This window comes from Lynx canadensis, chromosome E1, assembly GCF_007474595.2.
Source record: "Lynx canadensis isolate LIC74 chromosome E1, mLynCan4.pri.v2, whole genome shotgun sequence".
NCBI classification, from domain to species: Eukaryota; Metazoa; Chordata; class Mammalia; order Carnivora; family Felidae; genus Lynx; species Lynx canadensis.
This window is the reverse complement of record NC_044316.2, coordinates 39,935,528-39,960,726: the sequence shown is the minus strand read 5'-3', so window position 1 is coordinate 39,960,726 and position 25,199 is coordinate 39,935,528. Positions and strand designations below refer to the sequence as shown.

Genomic DNA, 25,199 nt, shown 5'->3' with positions numbered 1-25,199 from the left:
CCCGCTCACCTCATCCCCTGCCCTATCCCACATTGGCAGGTTTACCTGATCTCTCAGTCTAGCCCCACTGGCTCAATAGAGAGAGCCCACGTTCAAATGCAAAAGCAGTCTGCCATCGCTACGTAAAAAGCGGGTTTAAGCAACTGTGTTCAGTGTCACCAATTTTAGGAGGCTGGGATGCGGAGGTTAGTTTCTCCCAGGGGAAGAGAAGGAGACTCCAGGTCTCTAAAACTGTGCAACAGCCTGTTCTGCCAACCCTCCCCCTCACCCCCCCACCACCGCTTCCTTCGGAGTGGCGGTCGGCCCAGCCCCTAAGTGATCAGGCCACGGCCCCCCGCCCCGTCCGTTCTCCTCCCGGCATAGTCCGGCCCATCTCCCCACCCGAGGCCCCGCCCCCGGCCCCGCCCCCGGCCCCGCCCCACCCCTACCGGATCCGGAGAGGCGGTGCCCACCAGCCCTCCGGACGGACACGCCAGCTGGACTTCAAGTCCCAGCAGCCCCTGAGTCCCGCCTCCGGGGGCAGAGCTATCCCGGGCAGCAAATTCGGAGGAGCCTTGGCGCTCAGGCTAGGGAACGCGTGTGACCAATCGCGGGGCCGCTCGCGCCGTGTGCCGATGGGGGCGGGGAGAAGCCCGCAGGGGCCCGGACAAAAGCCGGCTCCCGGGCGACTGCTGGAGGCTGGAGCGCTCCGGGCACTGGGCGGCGAGGCGGGGCCTGCGGAGGGAGCGCTGCGCACGGGCTTTCGCAGAAAGGTGAGTGGCGGGCGGCTGCTTTCGCGCGGGGTACTCCACCTGCCCGAGGAGCTTCCCGCCTCCCTCCCCCAACCCGGAACCGCTTTCCCCGGCGCCGTCTTAGTGCTCACGCGTCCTCCCTGCTTCTGCTTGGAAGTTGTTTTTTTTTTTTTTTGGGGGGGGGGGGGGGGGCTTCGCTTTAGGTTAGCCTTCGCTCGGAACCCCGACTGGTGGCAGCGTGTCGACCACCCCACCCCCACTCTCCCACATTCCAGTTTCAGGGAGTTTGCATAGGGTGTGCCGCCGCCCTGGCTTCTTTTCCCTCCGCTAAATTGCATTTGCACCAACCAGGCCCCTCTCACCCCGACCGGGGCCAGTCCTCGAGCCTCTTCGGGCTTTAGCGGGCCTCCCTGTTGTCCCCATCGGGGTCACCGGTGGCCACTCGCCCCACTCCTATCCGGGCTCGGGCGCTTCCTCTCTTTTTTTGTGAAGAAGCGACTGAGTCCCGCGCCGAAAGTGGAGGGAGCGAGCCCGGCGCGTAGCCTTGGCGGGCCACGCGGCGCCGGGCTGTCCCAGGGTGCCCGAGGCCTGGCCTCGCCCGCAAGGACCGGGCCGTGGAGCACCGGCGCGGGAAGGACCCTCCTCGCTCAGGAGGTGCCGTCGGGCCCAGCCTCTAAGCGACAGATGGCCGGGGTGCCCGTCTCCCTCCCACCCCTGGCGCTGACGCCTGTGCCGAGCCTGGCCAAGGCAAGGTCCCGGAGAGGGCTGAGGATGCTGCCGCCGCCCTCCTGTAGGGCCTGGCAGAGGGCCAGACCCAGCGCCTGCTGCCCTCTCCAACCTTGGCAGATACTGTGCAGTAGCGAGGAGTTCTGCCATTGGGTGGTCCCCAGGGTCGGCCTGGCAGGAGGATTTTGGAGAGGGGAGGAGCAGTGCATGGCACCAGTTTGGCCAACCAGCCCACGCCTTCCACCCGCTAACTTTGCTCTGAGGTCTTTCAGCCAGCTCAGATCTTGGATTTCTGAAATACTGCTTGAGGAAAAGCTGGTAGACCCCAGCTACCCAGGGCGGGGGTGGTAATTTTTATCTCTTAGAGAACTTCAGAAGCTTGGGCCAGATGACAGGAAGAGCCCTTGGAAACCAGGCAGCTGGTGTCTCCATCCCATTCTGACATGCTTGCTGCACTAGGGGAACCCTCACAGAATTCTGCCTCTTCCCTTTATTCCAGGAATTGCTTGTCCTCTTAAAAACAACCCCCCCCCCCCAAAAAAAAAGAAAAAAAAAGAAAAAACAAAACACAAAAACCAGTCCTATGGATACTGACCTATAAAGGAGTGCTCTTTGTCTTTCCCGGGGGGAGACCCTAAGTAGCATCTCCAGTGGTTCCTCTGCACTGGCTATGTCCCAGGGATACATTCCTGGGAAACAGTCTGCTTTCATTCAGCCTTCCCTGTGGGCTGCTTCAGTTCTCAGTGGCTGCTGTGGATGAACTCAATCCTGGGTCACTCACCCTGTCTGCAGAAAAGACCCCATTCAGCTCATAAAGTCCTTCCCTTGAGGGGAGAGAGAGGATATGTGTGGTGTGTGTGTGTGTGTGTGTGTGTGTTCAGGTTCCTTGGCATGATATCCCCCAAATGGTTTACACTTTACTTGTTATTAGGTGACAGTTCCTAGGGCCCCAGAGCGGACCCCTGGGGTCTTAGCTTTGTCCTAAAATCACCTATCACCAGTTCGAGAGCATATTCAGTTCCTGAGGAGGCAGCCTAGGACTCTGGGGGAGTGGATCCCCAGATCCAGATTGGTATACACTTTCAGCCGCACTGTCACTACAGTAGATGCTCTTAACTGGTGGTCTGTGGTCATAATCATAAGCATCTTGAAATGAGGCGCACATTTTTCAGGGCTTTTCTTCATGCGCTCGGGAATCTGAGACCTCAAGTAGGTTAAGAGCCACTGCCCTAGAGAGACTTCCAAGACCCTTCTGAATGATTAATTTTGCGAATTTTCTCCACCGAGACCCCTCCCTGGGTTTGTGAGCCTTCTTTCCTGCATTTGGTGAACATGCAGAGGCCAGATTCTTTCCCCACTTTTATTCCATCATATAAATCCTGTCTTGGCCTTGAAAGGGCCTGCCCAGCCATCTACGCCAAAGTGCTCTGGTGGCATATCTTATTTTGGTAAGCTGGTGAATCTGTTCTATCCTGTATCATCCCCTCGTTGTGTCCACCCCCTGCCCCCCTCCAACCATCCTGTGGAAATGAACTCTTGTCTTGCCTGGGACTCAAGAAAGTTGTGATTTTTCAGCTGCAGAACAGCCCTTTTCTTACCCCTTTCCTTACCCCTTTCCTTTGTCTGCTTTGGGAGGTGCCAGCTTTGAGGGGGTTGTTGTTCTGGTAGTGTCAGACTGTTCTCTGCTTGGGGAGGCTTAGCAAACTCCTGGAGTTTGTGATCACAGGTGCTTGATGTTTCTGAACCACGGAGCGTGACCAGCAGCTGCCGCCTCCTTTCCCTGCTTCATCTGCCCTAGGTTGCGCTCTGTTTGGGAAGGGGGTGGGGGCAGGTGTACCCATCTGATTTCAGGACCAGTTTTTCTGGTCTGAAGTCAAGAAGGTTGGGAAATGGAGCTGGAGTGGGTGGGGGGTGGGTGGAGGGCTGCAGGACCCAGGGGCTGGTTGAAGCATCACCTTTGGAAACTCTTGCTGAGGAGGAGCCGGAAGTCATCCCAGGGGAAGGCCAGAAAAGGGAACATCTCTTTTGAGCCCCTTCCCAGCTACCCCATTTTGGGCCAGACACCAGACTGAAAGCACCCATTGTGCTGAGTTGGAGACTAGCTGGGAGGCTGAGGGGGCCAGCCAAGCCGGTTGGGAGGGAGGTGGAGAGTAGCCTCTGAAACTTTGGCCTTCCCTGAGCTGGGGATGGAGACCCACCTTCCTGTGCGTATAAACCAGCTAGTCCCCCGGGTCCGCCTTCTTTTATTTGAACTTGACTTTTCTTCTCGGCAAATTCAACAACTTCAGTTCTGGATCTCTGTGGAAGAGATTGGAGTGACTTTTCCTGATGAGGCCAAGTTCTTAGTCTGAATGACTTGGTTTCCTTTCCCTCCCCCTTCCCCTGATCCTCTCCCCAACTTGCTACCATGAGAGAATGGGTGTGTCGGGACAATGCGGTGGGGACGGAAAATGAAGAAATTGTCATCACAGACCCTTCTGTGAGGTGAAGGGGGGGACGTGGCCTGGTCCTGGGAGAAATGGTCTTTTCTCTCGGGCTGACGAGTGTGGGGTTTTCTGGGGAGCAGGAATAAGAGTATTTGGGTTCAAGTCCTGGGTCCCCTGCTTGTTTGTTTGGCTTTTTGGGCAAGGTATGGTAGCTCCTCTGAGCTGCTATTCCTCATCTAAGAAATAGGATTATGAATCTCCGTGTACCTCACAGGGTTCGTATGAGATGACTTCTATATCCATGTGACCTGGGATGACTGCTGCCTCCTCCCCCAGCTTCGGCTCTGCTAGAAGTGACCAGTACAGGGTGGTCCCCAGAGAGGCCTCTGTTTTGCTCTAAATTAGCAAGCTGAGTGACTCAGTGGGGCGCGTGGGATGTACTGAAGGTCACAGTTTCCCTGCCCAGTGCCTGCTCTGAACTCGGGGGTGGGAGTCTAGTGTCCTGGGAGAAATGGACTCTGAGGTGACTCTCTGCTCCTCGAGGGTTTGATCCTGCCTGGGGTTAAGTAAACTCACCTGCCTGGCCTACAGCCTGATGGTGAGTGTAAGTGCGTGAAATGGGTGAGTCTGGATGTGGGGGAGACGAAACCTGTAGGGGGAGGGGAGTAAGGGCAGGATTGCACAATTCTGGCTGTGCGCCCCGTAGGTCACAGAACCAAAGGGTGTGTTTCAGTGTCTGTGTGGGACCTCGGGTGGGACCAGCACATGGGTTTGGGTCATACCACTGGTATTCCTGTCTCCCCAGCCAGCTGCCTTTTGCTCCAAGATGAATGTGAGCTGGTTTGTCAAGAGGAAGTAGAGACAAGGTTGAGGCCAAGAGACCTGGGGAACATGCCACCTTTGTTTATCTCCACCTTCTCTCTCCCTTCACTTCCTGATCCTCCTTCCCTGATGTCAAAAGTGCTCATTGAGTGGGAATGCAAACTGGTGCAGCCGCTCTGGAAAACAGTGTGGAGGTTCCTCAAAAAATTAAAAATAGATCTACCCTATGACCCAGCAATAGCACTGCTAGGAATGTACCCAAGGGATACAGGAGTGCTGATGCACAGGGGCACTTGTACCCCAATGTTTATAGCAGCACTTTCAACAATAGCCAAATTATGGAAAGAGCCTAAATGTCCATCAACTGATGAGTGGATAAAGAAGATGTGGTTTATATACACAATGGAATACTACTTGGTAATGAGAAAGAATGAAATCTGGCCTTTTGTAGCAACGTGGATGGAACTGGAGAGTGTTATGCTAAGTGAAATAAGTCAGGCAGAGAAAGACAGATACCATATGCTTTCACTCATATGTGGATCCTGAGAAACTCAACAAAAGACCAGGGGGAGGGGAAGAGGGAAAAGTTACAGAGAGGGAAGGAGGCAAGCCATAAGCGACTCTTAAATACTGAGCACAAACCGAAGGTTGATGGGGGGTGGCGGGGAGGGGAAAGTGGGTGATGGGCATTGAGGAGGGCACCTGTTGGGATGAGCACTGGATATTGTTTGGAAACCAATTTGACAATAAATTTCGTATTAAAAAAAAAGAAGAAGAAGTGCTCATTGAGATCTCGCTTCCTTCCCTCCTGCTGGGCCAGTCCTCCTTCCGCCTCCTGAGAAGTGCTGAGATCTGGTCTTACTGTCTGGGGGCAGCTGGACACGGGTCTCTTCCCCTGGCCACCAGCTCCTGTTCCTCCCAACAGGTAGAGCAGGTCCCTCTGCGGCCATGTCGGCCAAGGCGATTTCGGAGCAGACGGGCAAAGAACTCCTTTACAAGTTCATCTGCACCACCTCAGCCATCCAGAACCGGTTCAAGTATGCCCGGGTCACCCCTGACACAGACTGGGCCCGCCTGCTGCAGGACCACCCTTGGCTGCTCAGCCAGGTGAGCCCACCCTCCCCAGGCCCTTCTTCCGGGCCCAGGGTCAGAGGAATAGAGACGGTCGGTTTGGTGGAGATGTCCCACCGGGTCACACGATGGCAGACTGCCCACATCAGTGGGCAGCGTGCAGTGGGCTGAGCGAGATTTTGTGTTCGGCTCTGGGCCCCACGTGTTGAGGCGCCCCAGCAGGGAACACAGCACAAGGGCTTGGAGCTTGACTGACTGGAGTCCAGACCAAAGCTCTCTGTCGATTAACCGTGTGGCCTGGAGCAAGCTGTTTTACCTCTCTTGAGTGGCAGATTCCCCATCTGTCAGATGGGCGGAACACTCACCCTGTGAGCTATAAAGATTAGCAGTAATGTCTGGAAAGCATTTGGTGTGCCACCTGGCACTTGTAGGTGCTCAGTAAAAGTGAGTGTGGGCTCCACTCGCCCCAAGTGCAGCATGTTAGGAATGTGTTCGGGCCGTGAGGAAGCGTGCTGCGGACTTTGTGTGGCAGCCAGCCCAGAGTAGAGGCTCCTCTGTCTTGGTCCCTGTGGGACCATTGTTGGGAGGCATAGACTTCTTGGGCAGGGCCAGGAGAGCGGGTTCTGGGGGTGCATGTTCCCTCCCAGCGCAAGGTAGCCCATCCATGAAAGGAGCTGCCTCGGGAGGTGGTGGATTTCCTGGCTGGCAGCGTGTGAGCAGTGCTTAGGGGCTGCTTGCTGGACCTGTAGACGGGGTCAGGCCCAGGGATGGGATTGACCAGACCTCTAAGGTCCTTGGTCACCACAAGGCTCTGTCCCCCTGTTCTTCCTTTTGGAACACAGGTGCTGGTCCATATTCTGAGGGCTTCATGGTTTAGTGGAGCTAAGATGTCGCATAGGGAGGGTAGGGAATCACTCATGCGGCAGGTATGTGGTAAGTATCTACACTGTGCCAGGCCCCATTCGGGGCACGGATGGCTCCAGATTCCTGGTTGTCAAAAGAAAGGTATAGGCTTGGATAGGTGAGAAAAGCTTCCAGGAGTTGACACTGAAGAATGCATGGGTGGATAGGAAGCCATGCAGGCTGTCCTGTGCTTCGGGTCCCCAGACTGTAATCTCTTACTCTCCCATTTCTTTCCTTTTCCTCTTGTTCCAGAACTTGGTGGTCAAGCCAGACCAGCTGATCAAACGGCGTGGAAAGCTGGGCCTCGTTGGGGTCAACCTCACTCTGGAAGGCATTAAGTCCTGGCTGAAACCACGGCTGGGACAGGAGGCCACCGTGAGTACGGCTATAGGTTGGGGTGGAGGTGCTGTGGGAACAGAAGTGGATGTGGTCATCTCCAGATGAGCAGCCCTGTAGGCTCACTGCCTACTCGGCCACACTGCGGCCTGGGGAAGGCCACACTGCAGCCTTGGGTCCCGCAGAGCTGCCTGGTAGCAGGGCCAGTCTTGGTGCTCGCTCCCAGCTCTGCCATCAGTGAATGGCAAGATGGGCTGCAAAAGTAACCCCAGTCCAGTTCATGGCCAGGTAGAAATGGTCTGTTATTGGTTTGTTTGTTTGTTTATTTAGAGAGGGAGAGCAGGCGCGCAGGTGGGGGAGGGGCAGAGGAGAATCCCAAGCAGGGTCCACGCTGTTGGTGTGGAGCCCGACGTGGGGCCCCAACCTGAGCTGAGGTCGGACACTTAACTGACTGAGCCACCCAGGCGCCCCGGAAATGGTTTGTTTCTTTAACAGACCCATCACGGAGATGAGACTCTGAGGCTCATTCTGGGAAGTCCTTTCTTTTCTGTTTCCAGAAAGGGCACAGCAGCTTGTCGTGATGTGTATGCCTAAGAGGGCTGGCAAGAAAAAGTTGCAGAAGGCAGGTGCAGAATCTTTTAGGCAGAGACGTTATTAGACCAAGAGCCGAGGATGAGACTGGTAACACTGAAGAGGAAATTCAGTTCTTGGCTTCCCCCAGCTTGGTGATTAATGTCAACTCTGTAGATGAGAGAGCTGAAGTGAAATGTGGTTTAGGGAGGCTAGGAGAGGCTCAGAAATAAAATTGCACTTCTTTTCCTTTTTACTCCTGGACGGGGCTGGAGAACAGGTGAGGGGGAGCGGGCTGAGGCGGGCCTGAGGCCGGGAAGGGTGTGCTGTCCATGCACAGCTTTGCCCCATCTTGGGTGACTGTCACCAGGGCTGAGCTGTTCTCTTCTTTGGCCGTCCTGGATGCAGGGTGAGGATGACAACGAAGCTGTCTTCCTCTCTTCCTGGGCTCTCTCCAATCAGCTCTTTGTGGTAATTTCCCAGTTTTTGGCTCTTGAACTAAAGAGGGCCTCTTAAACTCGTATGTGGACCTGGGGCTGGAGGGATCTCTACTGGCCTTTTTGCTTGCAGGCCTTTGGCGAGAGGACGGCAGGACTAGGGGCTGAGTGGTGTCCCCAGAGAGGTCCTTGTGTTCTTTCTCCTCAGCTGCTGTTGGGAGGGGGCTGTCAGCCGTGTTGGGGCCGGCAACAGTGTCCGCCTCGGCAGGAGCGGCTCATTACCTCTGAGGGATCACTGTCTGGTCCCTGACTCAGCAGTGACGCACGCGGGCGGGGGGGGGGGTGGGCTTTGAGACACTCTGGGATGAGGGCTGTCTCGCCTCGGCAGCCGCCAGGGACCCACTCAAACTGATTAGCTCTGCAGGCCTGTTGTCCTCAGCCAGGAAAGTGTGCGTGAAGTTTTCCCCGTCAAGCTCTCCCTCCCCCCGCTCCCCCCATCCCTGCTGTTCCCAGGCCCAGACTTCTGTCCTTGGGCTGGGTCTCTCTGCTTGAGCTCAGGGATGGAGAGCCTTGATTTGTCTGTGCTCTTTAACTTGTGCTACTGATGGCAGGAGGGAGAGGAGTCCTGATGTCTGTGCTGTGGGGGCGGGGGCAACATTTGTTAGCCTAGCTCATTTGTCACCCTCCAGAGGAGGCAGAGAAAGAACGTGTGAGGTCAGTACACTGCAGTGTGGCTGGCAGTGGGTGAAAGAGTATCTCGTGAAGACTTCTTCAGCTTAGGGTCTGTGACCCCATTGCCCTGGTTTCAGGAAAATCTCTCTCTGCCAGATGTCGTGGCAGTAGTACCTGAGCCCCGGCTCCAGTGGGACAGCCAAGTAGAGGGAGCAGAGGGCAGTCCTCCTGCCCTGGGGGACAAGACCCGCTGGTCCATCTAAGCTTTATTTTTCTCAATCTCCATAGGTTGGCAAGGCCAAAGGCTTCCTCAAGAACTTTCTGATCGAACCCTTTGTTCCCCACAGTCAGGTATGTGTGACGTGACTCCAAGCCGGGTCTTCTCCCCCACTTTGTGTTTGTCGACTCTAAAATGATGAAAGGAGAAATCAAGCTGCTGGAGAAAAGTGAAAAGGACCAGACTCTCTGAGGGTCTGAGGGTGCCACGGAGCAGGGAGTCCAGAGATGAAGGGAAAGGCTTAGTTTGTAGCAGGGAGGAGTCAGGGCTGGTAACAGGGGACTTCTCGGTGCTGGGATGAGAAAGACTGGAAGGCAGGCACCCTCCCCCAGATCGGCTCACAGTGGCTGAGTCTGGACTGTCAGCTAGGCAATGGCCTCTGCTCTCCTCTTGTCCCCGAGGGGAAGACAGTAACTTTTTACATTTATTTATTTTGAGAGAGAAAGGGAGACAGAATCCCAAGCAGGCTTCCCACCGTCAACGCAGAGCCTGCCTCAGGGCTCAAACTCACGAACTGGCTCGTGACCTGAGCCGAAACCAAGAGTCAGATGCTTCACTGACTGAGCCACCCAGGTGCCCCTTTACTAGGGTTTTAGAAACGCACCCAAAGGGGTTGGGCTCGCCAGTTCAGTGCCCCTCCCCCACGTGGTACTGTCTTCCCCTGCAAGGCGGAGGAGTTCTACGTCTGCATCTATGCTACCCGAGAAGGGGACTATGTCCTGTTCCACCATGAAGGTGGGGTGGACGTGGGCGACGTGGACACCAAAGCCCAGAAACTGCTCGTTGGCGTGGACAAGAAACTGAATGCTGAGGACATCAAGAAACACCTCTTAGTCCACGCTCCTGAAGAGAAGAAAGAGTTGAGTGAAAGGGAGGGCAGGCAGGTGGCAGCGGGGGAGCGGGGAAGGTCGAGAGCTCCGGACACAGGGCAGGGAAAGCAAGGTGGTCTTCCCTGTGTGGGCATCCGCTGCCCTGCCCCAGCGTCTGGGTGAGAGGGAAGGCACAGCGCCTCCCTGTCCCAAGGAGGGGAGCAGGGGGCAGACAGGAGGCTGGCTCAGACTGAAATATGCCGTAAGCATCCCTCACCCCACTGGCCCTGTCTGTCTGGTACCAACACCTCCGGCTGCGTGCCTGACAGCTCCTTTCCGCCTCAGTGGCTAAAGAGCAATGTCCAGGGAGCAGGGCTTACAGAGGGAAGCGAGAGGTTGGCAGGGCAGGCTTTGGGAAGAGGAGCTGTCAGTAAGAGATGGCCGCGGGGAGAGGGAGGTTTGGGACGTGCTGCCGAGCCTGTTCCCCCTCCCTGAAGATTGACTGTCCCTCTCTCCCTCCCCGCTCTAGGATTCTGGCCAGCTTTATCTCTGGTCTCTTCAATTTCTATGAGGATCTGTACTTCACCTACCTCGAGATCAACCCCCTTGGTAACTGGCTTTGCTGGCGTGGACCTGGGCAAAGGACAGTTATAACAGGGTCTCAGTGCCTGTGGTAACCCTGGCCTTGACGTTCGACACACCAGACCCCCTCCCACTCGTAGAGGGCACTACCGGGTGTGCGGTGTGTAGAGGGATGTCTGGGCTCGTGGAGTGCAGTCTCTCATTTCCGAGCTCTCAGAAGACAGCGATAATTCCTGTTTAACCACCTCCAGCTTTCTTTGCTCTTATTTTGTTCTGTGATGGGGAAGTCCTGATTTTGATCGGACTCTGCTTAGTGGCTATTACTGGTTAGGCTGTTCTCCCAGGACCTGGGCTGCCCCTTCTCTGGTCTGACCGTTCAGGCCCTTCTTTCCTCTTCAGGCCCTTGGAGCACTCCCCAGGAGTTGGTCAATCATTGATCCCCAAGCTGGGAAGATCTTGGTCCAGGCCCCTCAGGCTGTGAGGGAGGCAGGTGGCATGAGCTGGCTCTGGCCAGGGCTGCTCAGGGCAAAGTCCAGATTCCAGATTCCATCTGGGGATGCAGCCCCTCTAATGGACCAGATGGCTGTTTGCTGACTTCATTAGTTAAACGACCCAGGGGTAAAGGGAAGATGGATGTCCAGTTAATGGGCAGTAAATGAATCCTGCTGGCTGGGGGCTCAGTGTACCCAGTGGTTTCCCACTCCCCCAGGCAACTAAGGCTTCTCCTGGCCAACCTCGAGAAACCCAGATATATACACCTAAGGGTTGGGGTGCGTGGGTGGGGGCTCCCAACAGCAGCTCGTACCTTAACACTTTATGTTTTAGTGGTAGGGCTGTGGATGGGTGAATGGTTGGATATTTAAGGTATAGAGTGTAGCTTTTCAAAAAAAGTTAAAAAATTGCCATGGCAACTAAACACGACATCCCTGTCACATTACCTGTAAGTCAGGGAAGGAGGGGAGTGGTCTTAATTAATTTATTTCTCTTTTAACGGGGGAAAAGCTGTGTGGAAGGGCCGTCCGGTTTCTTGCAGAGCTGGGCAATTGTTAGGTCTGGGTGGGACCCCGGGAGGTGGTGGTGGGGAAGCCTGTGGAGGGGTTTGGAGGTTGGTGGTAGACGCCTTTGCCGGGGGGGCTGGCATCTGAGTACCTCTGCTTTTCTCACAGTTGTGACCAAAGATGGCGTCTATGTTCTTGACCTGGCGGCCAAGGTAGATGCCACAGCTGACTACATCTGCAAAGTGAAGTGGGGTGATATAGAGTTCCCTCCTCCCTTCGGGCGGGAAGCTTATCCAGAGGTAAGGCTGGCTGCTCTGGGGAGGAGATAGAACGTGATGGGGACCTGGGGGAGGGTGACTAATCTCAGAGGAGCATCGGGCCCCCCCTTGTGTGCTGTTTATTTGGCAGGAAGGGAAGGTCGAGAGCCATTTAATTTTCTTAAAACCCCCAAAGGAGGTGGGGGTGGGAGTCAGCCAAGCCTCTGAATCCCGGCCAGAAATCCTTTTAGACTTCTCTCTCAATCAACCTCCCTGGGCTCTTAACTTGATTTGTTGATAATTCCGAGTGGATCTTGCTCATCCTGCCGGGGGAAGGTAGTTCTCTTGGCCACTTGCTGAGAATTTTAATTGCTCTTTCCCACCACATCATCTGAGAGGTCTTCACAGCAGGATTAGGCCTGTGAGTCATAACCCAGGCCAGGGCAAGAGGCTGGGCCGGAAGAAGGGGCGTGTGGTGAACCAGGCAGGCAGACATTGGGACTGGGGGCTGTTTAGAAGCAGAGTGACCTAGTGAGACTTGGGACTTGGGCAGAGGGTCAGGGACTTGAGGACAGAGAGAAAGGAGTTGGGAAGTTTGTCCCCAGGCAGCGACTGTGGCTATGGGTGGTTCTGGTCCTTGAGGACATCATCGTGTTTTGTCCCAGGTACTTAGGACCCTGCACAACCCCTCTCCCTGACCCTCTTGAGATAATGGAGGACCTCTTCATGTGTCTTCAGGGAAAGGGACAGGGTCCCAGGTGCTGGGACCTGGTGAAGGGGGTATCCTTAGGACCCACCTGTTGCTGTCTGGTCCCTAGGAAGCTTACATTGCAGACCTGGATGCCAAAAGTGGGGCGAGCCTGAAGCTGACCTTGCTGAACCCCAGGGGGAGGATCTGGACCATGGTCGCCGGAGGTGGTGCCTCTGTCGTGTACAGGTGACTGAGGGGCTACTGAAAGGATGACAGCTGGGCCTACCCCGAGTCCATGTGTGCACAGCCTGGATGAGATTGCCTTACCTTGGAGTGGGGATGGGGGGGGTCTTCATCTTCTCCCCTTGGCGTAAAGCAGGGCTCTGGTAAAAGCCTGCCCTGTACACTGTTCCCTGCAACTTTCTTACTTAAAAAAATTTTTTTTTAATGTTTATTTTTGAGAGAGAGAGGCAGAGCACGAGCGGAGGAGGGGCAGAGAGAGGGAGACATAGAATCCAAAGCAGGCTCCAGGCTCTGAGCTGTCAGCACAGAGCCCGACATGGGGCTTGAACTCATGGACTGTGAGATTATGACCTGAGCCGAAGTCAGACACTTAACCGACTGAACAACCCAGGCGCCCCTCTTATTTTTTTTTTTAAGTTTATTTATTTGTTCTGAGAGAGAGAGAGAGAGGGAGAGAGTGGGGGAAGGGCAGAGAGAGAGAAGGAGAGCTAGAATCCCAAGCAGGCTCTGTGCTGTCAGCAGAGTCTAACGATCCCATGAACTGTGATATTCCGACCTGAGCTGAAGTCAAGAGTCAGACATATAAGTGACTGAGCCACCCAGAAGCCCCTTGTTTATTTTTATTTTTTAAAATCTTTATAGTTAGTGCTATGGGCTTCCTGCAGAGATACAATAAATGCAGAAAAGAACCCAATAGTAAACATTGCTTGGCTGTTTCCCCATCTCTCTTGCTAGTAGGTCACCACAGTGAACACGTTGCTGTGTGTCCTTCCAGCTGTTTTAATGCCTGTATAAGTATTCATACTTTAACAGTTTATAAGAATATTGGGATCATATTCCACAGTCTTTGCAGTAATTGGTTTTTCACTTAAAGCACAGTAGACATCTGTTCGTTTCTAGGCAGTAATCTGCCACGTTCCCTTCCAAGCCTGGCTGAGCTCTCCTCTAGTTGCAACCATTTTACTTCTCCGTTGGGCAGCCAAGCAGGGACTCCTGGAATATGTGATTCTTCTTTGTGTCGGGAGGTGCTCCTTGTTCCTTTTACTTAATGTTGTCAATCCAGGACCCCACTGTGGCTGGGGGCTGGCAGAGAGTGCTGCCCGGGAGAGCCTGATGCGACTTCAAGTGTGACTTCTGTGGACCTTGAGGGTCTGAGACCCGAGAGGTCGGTTCCATAAGCTGACTATGGGGCTTTCGGGGCATCTGTGTGTCCTCATCGGCACCAGGCTGCCACCCTCAGCCACTAGAGTCAGAATCAGCACTGACTTCCGTGTCTCCCTGACAGTGATACCATCTGCGACCTAGGGGGTGTCAATGAGCTGGCAAACTACGGGGAATACTCAGGCGCCCCCAGCGAGCAGCAGACCTACGACTATGCCAAGACGATCCTCTCCCTCATGACCCGGGAGAAGCACCCAGATGGTGAGACACACACGCTCCTTCCCCAGAATGGCCCATTGTGCCACAGTGGGAATAGCTTTGGGCGAGGAGGCACTGGGGTTGTGGTCCTGCTCCTTTGCGGCCTGGGGCTATTTAGCTTCTGGACCTCTGTTTCTCCAACTGTACAGTGGGCAGTGTGGCCTCTGTCAGATGGAGGCTGCGGGGAGGCAAGGAAGCGATATGTACATAAAGTCCTGTAGGCAGGTGCAAGGGAGGAGGTAGCAATGTGCTCTTACTGACTTGTAGAAACTCAGTTCTTAGTGGCCCACTTCTACACTCACTGTTTGGGCTGTGGGATTCCCAGCTTCACTTTACCGCCTGTCTAGTGTTTGGGGGCTACACATACCAGTTCCCTTTCCTTTGAGCCAATAGAGATTCCTACCAGGAGTATCCAGAAATTAAACCGGGTTTCTCAGTGGCAGCCAGGAATGACGTAGAGGTTCTGTGGGTTTGGATTAACCACCTGCTCAGTGGCATGGGTAATGGAGAGCTGAGTTGGTTAAGACTGAACGGATGTCAAGGGAGGTCAGCCTGCTCCCCAACCCACCCAGCCTCTGCACTGACACCTCCTAACAGTTGAGGGATCCGTGCTTAGAGAAGAGAGAACGCCCTCGGTTGGATTTCTGGTAGGATGTTCTACTTTTCTAGCCCTTTTTTGACCTCTCTTACTCCCAACACAGGCAAGATCCTCATCATTGGAGGCAGCATTGCAAACTTCACCAATGTGGCTGCCACATTCAAGGTAACCAGCCACCGGGGACCGTGTAGTCTCTGGGGAATGTGGGTTTGGGAAAAGCCAGGAAGGGAGGTTTCTGCAAGCAAAGTTTGAGGCAGAAGCAGGTTTCCATGACTTACCCAGCTGAGTAGGGGCTCTTGTCCCAGGGGCCCTTGTTGGGGATGCAGAAGACGCTGGGATAGATTTGGGTCTTCTCCAAAAGGTCAGAATGAGGAAAATGGATCGATGATCTGAGGCTCTTGCTCATCCAGCTGAGGCCTATCAGCCTGGTCCCTGTGCACAGGTCAGGGGCGAGGGCACACAGATCTGAGTGTGACTGCTGGTCAGAAAGGGCGACAGAGCTAACCTGGCTCGAGAGTCCTCAGGAGGCCATTTCTTGTTCTGTACTGTCTGACGCTCAGGGAATGTCCCTTCTGGTAGCGCATATTTGAGAATGATGGATAAATAAATGTCCACCTTGAAAGTCTGAGCTCTCATGAAGTGGGGGACCAGGCCTCATCAGTCTTGCCAAAAACAGAGTCTCTCTAATGGGTCCTGATTCAACAGACCAATCTGAAACAGGTGAACCTTGGCAGTTTTATTTTAACTTTTGAGCAACCCTATGACAAAGGCAGCCCTGTCGATATGGATGGTTACTTCTGGGAACAGCAACCAGGTGGCATGCCTTGGGGGACAGAAATTAGACTTCTGACCCAGGAGAGACCGCATTGGTGCACACCTGTTCATTCTCCCAAATTGTTTCCAGAGTTGATACCCATTGCAAGGGCTGTTCTCCAAAATCGCTGGAAGAAGCTTTAGTAGGACTTTGATATTTAAGTGGACTAGATCCTGATACTTCTGAGAACCCTTGCATAGGACCCTGGTCTAGATCCCCGCCACCTGCCCCCGGCTGCAATAAGAGATAACAAGAATGACTGGAGACGGCACCCTGTGCATTGAGGGGTGTGACTCCCAGGGACTCCAAACTGCTGCCCCAGCAACATCACAAGTGACTGCATATCCCGGGCCTTTCGGTTGCTTGTGCGTAGTCCAGTCCACACGTGTGAAATTCTTGACTGCCGGGGCCTGCCATGCTTCTTCGTGAGAAGCAGTCCTTATTAGGTACACCTGGGATGTTCGTTCATCGTGATTATAAATAATTGCCTTATTTTTAGGCACATGTCTGTCGTCCCTTCCTGCTTCCAGGGCATCGTGAGAGCAATTCGAGATTACCAGGGTCCCCTGAAGGAGCACGAGGTCACGATCTTTGTCCGAAGAGGCGGCCCCAACTATCAGGAGGGCTTGCGGGTGATGGGAGAAGTCGGTAAGATGGCGACCTTTTCTGTCCCCAGCGCTCTGTGCCGGGTCTTCGGCCACTTGCTTCTACTTCCAGTGTGTGCGCTCCTCTGATGCAGAGCTCGACCTGAACTTCACAATGGCTCAGAAAACATTTCCATTCAGCTGTTCATTTAACAAATATTTGTGGAACACCTGCTCTGTGTGGGCTGTGTGCCAAGCACTGGGGTTGCAGCTGTACATTTGACCGACAGCAATCCCTCGTGCTGTTAAAAACATTGACAGTAATGTCAGGTGTCGCTAGGTGACATGAAGGCAAACAAAGCTGAGTAAAGGATAGCTTGCGTGGGAGGGGACAGGGCCGGTTTTAATGGGGTGATCGGTGAAAGCCCCACCAAAACGGTGACATTTGAGCAGTGACCTGGAGGAGAGGAGAGAGCACTTAGCAGTGTCTGCAGAGAGAAGGCCAAGTTCCAAGGCCCTGAATGGGAGTGTGCTGCTGTGCAGGACCAGCAGGCAGGGCCGAGGGAGCGAGGGCAGGGTGTTGGCAGGTAAGGGTGGGAGGCAGTGGGAGCTATGTGGGACTGGTACAGGTACGGGGGAGCACTTGGCCTTGACCCTGGGCTGGCAGCCTCTGGAAGACTTTGAGGAAGTGGCACAACTTGATTTTGGGTTAGAAGGGTTGTTTTGGCTGCTGGGTGGAGCTCGGGCTCAGGGGCAGGAGGGTGGAGACCACTTGGGCTGTGGGGGGAGAGATGGGGACGATCGGTTAATTGGTAGAACAAGAGAGCAGAGTGCAGACCTCATTGCTAGGAGCACTTATGTGGGGAGCAGGGATTCACATGAAGCATTGGAGGGGTGACAGACGCGTGCCATGCCCTTTGATTGGAGGGGCAAAATCTTGCCGTCTTCCCATTTTTGCAAATCTGGTATCCGTGGCAAATAGGAACCTGCCTCAATCACCTGAAGGGGTGCCAGGTCCTCGTTTTCACCTACAGCTGAGTTCCTGCCATGGGCCCAGCCTTCGGGACAGCATGGTGAATGTTAGTCACGGTCTGGCCATTAAACTCACAGAACATTAAATAAGTAAACACTTACTAAGAGGTTGATCCCTCTCAGGGATGTGTACAGTGAAGTGGCAGGGGAGACGGAGGAGGAGGTGGCGAGTGACGAGAGAGCTCCACACAGAGGACCGAGGGGGGCTGGAGCCCCGAGGAAATGAGCCCAAGGCTCAGGCACAGAGGCCAGGCCGGGCGGAAGTTGAGGTTGAGGGATGGGAGGGCCAGGGTCTCGCTGCCCACAGCAGGACGGTGCTTGTGGCTGCACTTCAGGGTGTCGGTAAAGCCAGGTCTTGCTCTTATCAAAGCAGGTGGTCTTTGTGAAGATTTGTTTGGTGGTAAAAATATGACGGTTGGTCTATCCTGGATAATTGGCCTTGTGCAGAAGGCACTAGATGCCAGGCAGGGCCCCCTGCAGAGAAGTGTGGACGTGGACACTTATTTGAAGACTTGAATGGTGGATTCTTTTCTTTACTCACAGGGAAGACTACTGGGATCCCCATCCATGTCTTTGGGACTGAAACTCACATGACAGCCATTGTGGGCATGGCCCTAGGCCACCGGCCCATCCCCAACCAGCCACCCACAGCGGCCCACACTGCAAACTTCCTCCTTAATGCCAGTGGGAGTACCTCGGTAGGTGCCCCCTCTCCTCTGCCTTAAAACCTGCCTTGTCATCTTTGTTACCCTCTCCTACCTCCCTCCCATCCAGGACACAAGTGCCCCTCTTCTGTTCCTAGTCGTCTGTGGGCATTAGACAAAGACGGGCTGGTTTCTAGATCTCTGCTGGGTTTTTTTCTGCCCAATCAAGGTAGTATAATGGAAAGCCTACCGGGTTTTATTAGTTTAGTTTAGTTTCTTAAGTAAGCTCTTTACCCAACGTGGGACTTGAACTCACAACCCTGAGATCAAGAGTCTCATGCTCCACAGACTAAGCCAGCCAGATGCCCCAAGACCAGGGGTTTTTAAATCAGACTGGAGTTCAAATCCTGTTGAGAGAGAGACCTTGGCAGGTGTCTTACCCTCCAGAGCCTCAGTTTGCTTATCTGTGACATAGAACAATACTAATTCCTATCTCAAAAGGGTTGTTGTAGTAGTACTTTTGCAAGCACTTAGTAGAAGATAGTGCTGTACAGGATTCTTATTACCTGATTTCTTTGGGGCCTTAAGGCTCCAAAGCTCAAGGACTAATAGTTCTTTTTCCCAGTTGCTACCTGTGACTCTTATCGTGTCTCCTTGTCCCACCCCAGACTCCAGCCCCCAGTAGGACGGCATCTTTTTCTGAGTCCAGGGCTGATGAGGTGGCACCCGCAAAGAAGGCCAAGCCTGCCATGCCACAAGGTAAGTGGCAGCCAGCAGGTTCAGGCACTCCCTGTCTGCCTGTCCTTTCTGGGCCCTGCTGGGGTGGGCCCTGCTGGGGTGCCGGAACATGGTTTGGGCTGTGCTGTAAGAGTGTGCATGGCACATGAGCCAAATGGACACAAGGACATGAAGAGTTGAACCTTCCTGAGCCTTTCTGTGGGCTCCCCATGCTGCACCTGGGTCACCTCGCTCCCCACTGTCTTCCCCTCTGTCCCCTTACTTCCGTGGGGGTGTGTGAGGTGGCGAAGGAGACAGGGTGACAGAAATACCTGGGGGTGGCAAGGCCTCCCAGACTCCACTTCTTTTTTTTCTTTCCTTTTTTTTTTTTTTTTTAATGTTTATTTATTTTTGAGAGAGAGAGAGAGAGAGACAGAACATGAGTGGGGTAGGGGAAGAGAGAGAGAGAGGGAGACACAGAATCCAAGGCAGGCTCCAGGCTCTGAGCTGTCAGCACAGAGCCTGACTCAGGGCTCAAACTCATGAACTGGGAGATCATGACCTGAGCCGAAGTTGGTCATTTAACTGACTAAGCCACCCAGGCGCCCCTCCCAGACTCCGCTTCTAAGTGGAGAGCAGGAGCCTAGAGCTGGTCCAGCAGAGCAAGGGCCCTCACAGTGGTTCCTGCCCGCCCAACCTCTTGGGGCTCCTACAAAGACCCCCCTTACTGTGAGCCCACCGTAAGAGCACACGTCATTTACCAGCCCATCCGCAGTTTGCCTTCTGTGTCTGTCCGTCCTCTGGTTCATCAGATGCGACCCCTGCCACCACCCAGCTCTTACAGCCAGTGTTAATTAATGCAGCCCCTTCCTGGTACAGGAAGTCTGCACTTGAGGCATTTTGGGAAATAGTTACACTGGCTCCAGGCACTCAAGATTGTACACTGTTTCCCCGCAGTCCCCAAACCAGCAGCTTTGTCCACAGAATGACAAGTCCAACCCTACGATAACCTGATCCTCTTACTGGGCTTCATGGGGACAAAACGGGATTGGCATTATAAGGGTGTGATGGGGCCAGCTGTCCCTCCACCAGGCCTGGGGGCTCTGGTGTTCAGCACACCTTCCAAGCCTTCTAGCTCCTCCTGCCCCCTCTCTGCCCCTTTGGCCCTTTGCTCTCTCTTCCTTCTGCTGTGCTGATCAGCACTCTCTCCTCTTTGGTCGGCTTCACTCCTGTCTATTGTGGAATAGACAAGACTTGGTGAGGGCGTCAGCCTTATGAGGCTTGTCCTTGGGATCCTTCCCTTTTCCCACCCTCTCCCTCTAAAGCCTCCAGCTACCAGCAGGTGACTCAGTTGCCTTGGTCATTTTCTTTGACAGATTCAGTCCCAAGTCCAAGATCCCTGCAAGGTAGGATGCCCCTGCCCCGCCCCAGCTCTGTGTGTGGCTTTGTTAGTGGGTTATAGTCTTAACTGTGTGCTTTGTTTCCCCCCCCAAGTCCTAGTCCTTGCTCTCCCTCCCCTTCCCACCCCTGCTTAGTCACTCCCACCCCCACTCAGCACTCTCCTGGCCGGCTGTCTCTGGCTCTACACTCAGGACAGGACATGGCGTGGAGCGCAGGAGCAACAGCTGGGCCCAACGCCTTGGAGAGTAGGGGTGGTGCCTGTTGAGGAGGGAGGGGAGTCCTGGGAAGGAGGGAGCCATGGACACTGAAGTGGGGTGGAGGGTGGTGGCAGCACAGGCGCACGGAGGGCAGCCTCAGCTCTCCCGATTCCCATCTGGGTCTCATGGTCTCTTTTCCTACCAAGCCTCACCCCTGCCCGCTGCATCCCTGAGCTCTTAGTGCCAGCCATGGGTTTAGATTTCTCTGGGTTTTTGGGGAAGACAGGCTGGACAAGGGGAGATGTAGAAGCCTGGATGGATGTGCAGTAAATCTGTGGAGGGGATCTGGGTTTGGTCTGGTGAATGAGGTCACTGCTTACGAGGGACATTTTCAGTGCTCACTCACACGTTCACGCAAAGACACCTTCACCTGTTGCCTAAAGTGAATGGATTCATTGCTACAAAGTGTCAGGGCTTCTGCTTCTGCTTGACTTTTTGACTTTCACAGCTATGAGAGATTTTGCTCCAGGGGAGGGGGAAAAAATTTCTGATGATGACCTTTGATACCTTGCTAAGGGGAGGGGAAGGGGCACCTAGGCTAGAGTCAGGTATCCCCCCGGAAAGGCCAGGAATGCAAACCTCTGACCATCTGCCTTTAATCCCTCTGGTTCCTGTCTCTGGCGAGATCCTTTATTACCTGAATGACCCAAGCACTGTGCCGAGAGAACAGGGGTCTACTCCAGTTCTGAGAGCTCTTCCACCCAAGGGGTGGGCTTATCTTATTGTTAGTTCCTGAGCCAGACTTCGGAGGGAGAGGAGGACAAATAGTGCAGCCAGCAGGGGCATCTGGTGGGGGTGTTAGGCCTGCAGCAGGGGTTCTCTGAGGCCCTTGCTGCTGGTTAGCTGAGGATGACAGCCTTCTCTGTGCTCTAATTCTGTGCCTTTCACGCTGGAGGTACAGTTGGGCCTGTAGAGATTCCAGGCTTTGTCCCCTTTCTGTAGTCTTTTGGGTAGACAGATGTGTGTATGTGTGCTTGCTCGCACTCTGACTTGGGTCCGTCTGGGCCCCCCTCCTGCGAGGGTGGGGAGGGGCCAGGCCACCCTGGTTTGTATCTCCCCTCCTCCTTTGCACAATTGAGCTGCACCTTAAATTAGTATATAATCTGGCTCTGATGCTAGATGACAGGATCTCTGTCACTTGTCATCTCCAAGCTTCCGGTTCCTGGGACTGGGAAGTGAGGGTACCGGATTAGGTGGCTTCCTTTGTTCTGTGATCCCGTGTCTTGTGAGAACCCAGATGGGTCCGGTGACAGTAAGTCCCAGGTATTTGGAACAGCAGGAGCCTTGTGCTATGGGAAGCTTACAGCTGGGAGGGAAGAAGCAAGCCTGTGTAGGGATGAGAACCCCACATGCCTTGGGAGAGTGATCTTAAATTTATTAAATCACATCTTGAGCCTGATTAGCAAAGCCCACACTAGACTAGTACACTAGGTTAATTAATACCAGATGGCCACGGAGCTCAGTGCATTGATTTCCCTGGGGGAGCTGAGAACCTCCCTGGGGGGCTACTTTCCTCCAGCAGGACTTGCAGAGAAGGGAGAGTCCGGTCACCTGCCTGCAGGGTGGTGAAGGAGCGTTTCCCTTCAAGGCATGGAAGCATTTCTGAGCCCTTTTCCCTCCCCTTCTTTTGCCTCTCCTTTCTGCCCTGTGGGACCAGCCAGAGCATTGTTCTGATAAGGAAAGGGCCAGAGGGAGGAGGGCAGGAGGAACAGCACAGAGAATGTGGGGAGGTGCTGAGAGCCAGTGTGCTTAGGCCAGAACCTCAGGTACAAAGAGTAAGGCCACGGCCAGCCTCTACTTTGGACCTACACTGACCTAGAATCATGAGGATTCGGATCCTGACCCAAGCTGATTTATGTCCAGCTTTAGAGGTGGTGATTGTTGGGTTGTTTAAAATCCTGCAGGTACTAGAATTAGGAGAGCTTAGTTTTTTCTTGGTGACTTTAAAAATAATTTATCAAGCCTTTGTTGGCATATAAGCAAAATGCTGATTATACTCTTTTCCTGTGAAGGTGAGCAGGTCCTGTAGGGATTCTCTGCCTGTGGACCTGTTCTCTGCATGGGAGTCCTTTCTGTGTTCGTTGCTAGCTCTTTACCAGCCAGGCAGGTCCTCTTAGCTCTCTTTGCTCTCTCTGCCCCCTCTTTCCAGAAAAAACGAGGCACCTCTTCCCCAAGTTCTCAGAACCCCATCCTCTTGACGTTGCTCTGCGGTGGTGATGAGCCCCCCTCCCTGGACTGGGCATGGAGGGGTGTGGCAACCCCTGAGGGCCCCCCGGGGGTGTGTGTTCTGGGTGCACTCGCTGTGTCTTTGCCCACCAGGAAAGAGTGCCACCCTCTTCAGCCGCCACACAAAGGCCATCGTGTGGGGCATGCAGACCCGGGCTGTACAGGGCATGCTGGACTTTGACTACGTCTGCTCCCGAGATGAGCCCTCCGTGGCCGCCATGGTGTACCCTTTCACGTGAGTCCCACCAGGGCGGGAAACTAGAGATGGCTGCCAAGTGGGATTTCCTCATCTCATCCCCCTCACTAAGAGCTGGGGGGAGCCAGCAAGATTATCCGCTTGGCTGGGGAAGCACCTGCCATCCCAGACTGGGGCGATCCATATTCCTGGGGGATCTTTTCCCCAGAGTTTGGAACTCTTTGAGGACAGAGGCCCTGTCTTTCCACCTTCTAGATGAAGCTCCTCCCTTGGCTCCACCCTCCCCAGCCCCGACAGTTTGGGGCTGTCCTGACCCCTCCTCCTTCTCTCTCACAGCGGGGACCACAAGCAGAAGTTTTACTGGGGTCACAAGGAGATCCTGATCCCTGTCTTCAAGAACATGGCTGATGCCATGAAGAAGCACCCAGAAGTAGACGTGCTGATCAACTTTGCCTCTCTCCGCTCAGCCTATGACAGTACCATCGAGACCATGAACTACTCACAGGTAGATCACTGGGTCCTGGGGTGGGGAAGCAGGGAAAGCCCTTGCGTGGTGTCAGCCAGCACCGCCACCTGGGCTAAAGGGCTTGGCACTCGGGACTGGCTGGCAATCGAAAGTGGTTGGATACACTTGATCTTCGGAAGGTAGGGTTAGGGAGGTAGGGTGGTAACTGAGGGCGGGCAAGCCAGACAGGGCTGCTTACCTGGGCTAACAAAGAGTCCGTTCAGTATCATCTACCTCTGCCAGAACCTCCCTGTGCTGCTAGGACTGGCTCTAAGAATAGAATCAAAAGCAATTTCTTATGAAGTCATTACATATTTATTACAAAGAAAACTTAAATACTGTTAAATAAAAAGAAGAACATAAATGCTTCAGTTAAGTAAGTCCTATTTCTCAGAAACACGGTTGCCAACATTTGAGTGTATCCTTATCGGTACCTTTTTCTGGATTTGAACAGGTGGAATAATACTGCATGTAACTATTTTGTAATCCATTGTTTTCAGTTACTTTTTCTACATCAATAAATATTTATTGGCAACATCGGTTTTGCTTTTTCAGGTCTTATGGTGAGCATCTTAGATGAACATTTGCATATATCCTTAATTATTTCCCCAGCACAAATGTCTAAACCAGTCAGACTGTTCCATCAGAATGTACAGATTTGAAAGCCTTTGTTTGATCCATCCTGCCCAGGTGCCCTCCGGAAAAATTGTATGGACATAATCTCCATCACTAGTCCAAGAATGCCTGCTTCTCTGTACCCTGGCCAACACTTGAATGTTTGCGTTATAAAAACACATATTTGACGAGTGATAGGCATTCTACTTAACTTGTGTATCTTTGATCATTAACTAAGATGAACTTTCAAAAACATTTATTGACCATTTATATTTTATGAGTTGCTCTCCCTTCCTTTTTTTCTGTTGAGGTATTTGTCATTTTTGTTACTGATTTGTACGAGCCTTTATATTTTTTTTTAACATTTTTTTAACGTTTATTTTTGAGAGAGAGAGAGACAGAGCGCAAGCGGGGAGGGGCAGAGAGAGAGGGAGACACAGAATCTGAAGCAGACTCCAAGTTCTGAGCTGTCAGCACAGAGCCCGACGCAGGGCTTGAACTCACGAACTGTGAGATGGTGACCTGCCAAAGTCAGATGTTCAACTTACTGAGCCACCCAGGTCCCTCTGTACGAGCCTTTATAGATTAAGATATTGATTCTTCTGTTCAAAATTATTGTCTGATCCCAGACTGGCCTAGTTCAGCTTATGATTGGAGAATGTAAACTTCTGTTCCCATCTCAGTGAAACAAAAACAAAAACACACCTGCTGAAAATGAGTTGTTTTTTTATTCTTGAGCAAAGGTTAACAGACTATAGCCTAAGGGTCAAACTTAGCTCTCTGTTTTTATAAATAAACTTTTATTGGAACACAGCCATATTCATTCATATACATGTTGTCCATGAGTGCCTTCATGCTACACAGGCAAAGTTTAGTAGTTACTGCAGAGACCATATGACCGACAAAGCCAGAAAAAGTTTGCTGGCCCTGAGAGCCAGATAGAGATGGTTCTTGATCTTTCCTGCCCAACCCTCCTCCCCAACCCCCCCACCCCTACCCCTTCTGGCTTTCTCCCTCAGCCCAGTCTCTGGTCTGTGTGTGGAAGCAGCTCGTGTCCCGTGCTGGCCCTGGGACATAGAGTCGGAGACTCAGAGAGTACAGTGGAGAAAGCTGTAGATACTTGCTTTATGTGCAGGCATCAGGACAGGTGGGGGGGGACAGGTGGGTCTGAGTCTTGAGGGTTTTTGAATGGGAGAGAATGTAGCCACTTTGACGGTCATGGGTTTTCAGAAACATTTGTTCCTGCTTAGGTTACTGAGTTACTGTGGTGTTAACCAATGGAGATTGGTTTCGGGTATCTATGCCTCTCGCCTCTCCTTTTGGAAGAGGATTGGAGTGATGAAGCTGGGAACAGAGGTCTATGGGAGGAAGGGGTGCATACTGTTAACATTACTTTGTTCTTAGAGCCTGGAAGGGGGCATGGAAGGTTGGTCCTGTATAGGTTGCTGCCTCGTTGCTTCATCTGAGGCACAGAGTTAACAGGAAGGGACTGTTCTTTAGATCCGGACCATTGCCATCATAGCTGAAGGCATCCCTGAGGCCCTCACAAGGAAGCTGATCAAGAAGGCAGACCAGAAGGGAGTGACCATCATTGGACCTGCCACTGTGAGTGTCCTTTTCCAGAAACCCTTTTCTTTCTT

General features: G+C 53.4%; 1 protein-coding gene across 2 annotated transcripts in view; it reads left to right on the top strand.

Moving 5' to 3' along the window:
• The first annotated feature begins 647 nt into the window (after window positions 1–647).
• ACLY (ATP citrate lyase) overlaps window positions 648–25,199 on the top strand; it is a 44,879-nt gene continuing 20,327 nt past the window's right edge. The window contains exons 1-17 of one of the 2 annotated variants that reach the window (XM_030295523.1): window positions 648–752; window positions 5,631–5,812; window positions 6,932–7,054; window positions 8,983–9,045; window positions 9,640–9,830; window positions 10,310–10,389; window positions 11,529–11,659; window positions 12,436–12,554; window positions 13,837–13,973; window positions 14,672–14,733; window positions 15,913–16,030; window positions 17,542–17,696; window positions 18,311–18,401; window positions 19,736–19,765; window positions 22,337–22,478; window positions 22,776–22,944; window positions 25,060–25,164. In XM_030295523.1, the coding sequence (XP_030151383.1) occupies window positions 5,654–5,812; window positions 6,932–7,054; window positions 8,983–9,045; window positions 9,640–9,830; window positions 10,310–10,389; window positions 11,529–11,659; window positions 12,436–12,554; window positions 13,837–13,973; window positions 14,672–14,733; window positions 15,913–16,030; window positions 17,542–17,696; window positions 18,311–18,401; window positions 19,736–19,765; window positions 22,337–22,478; window positions 22,776–22,944; window positions 25,060–25,164 (1,875 nt within the window). In that variant the 5' untranslated portion in view covers window positions 648–752; window positions 5,631–5,653. The remainder of the gene's footprint in view (window positions 753–5,630; window positions 5,813–6,931; window positions 7,055–8,982; window positions 9,046–9,639; window positions 9,831–10,309; window positions 10,390–11,528; window positions 11,660–12,435; window positions 12,555–13,836; window positions 13,974–14,671; window positions 14,734–15,912; window positions 16,031–17,541; window positions 17,697–18,310; window positions 18,402–19,735; window positions 19,766–22,336; window positions 22,479–22,775; window positions 22,945–25,059; window positions 25,165–25,199) is intronic. The other variant, XM_030295524.1, reaches the window with a different exon arrangement.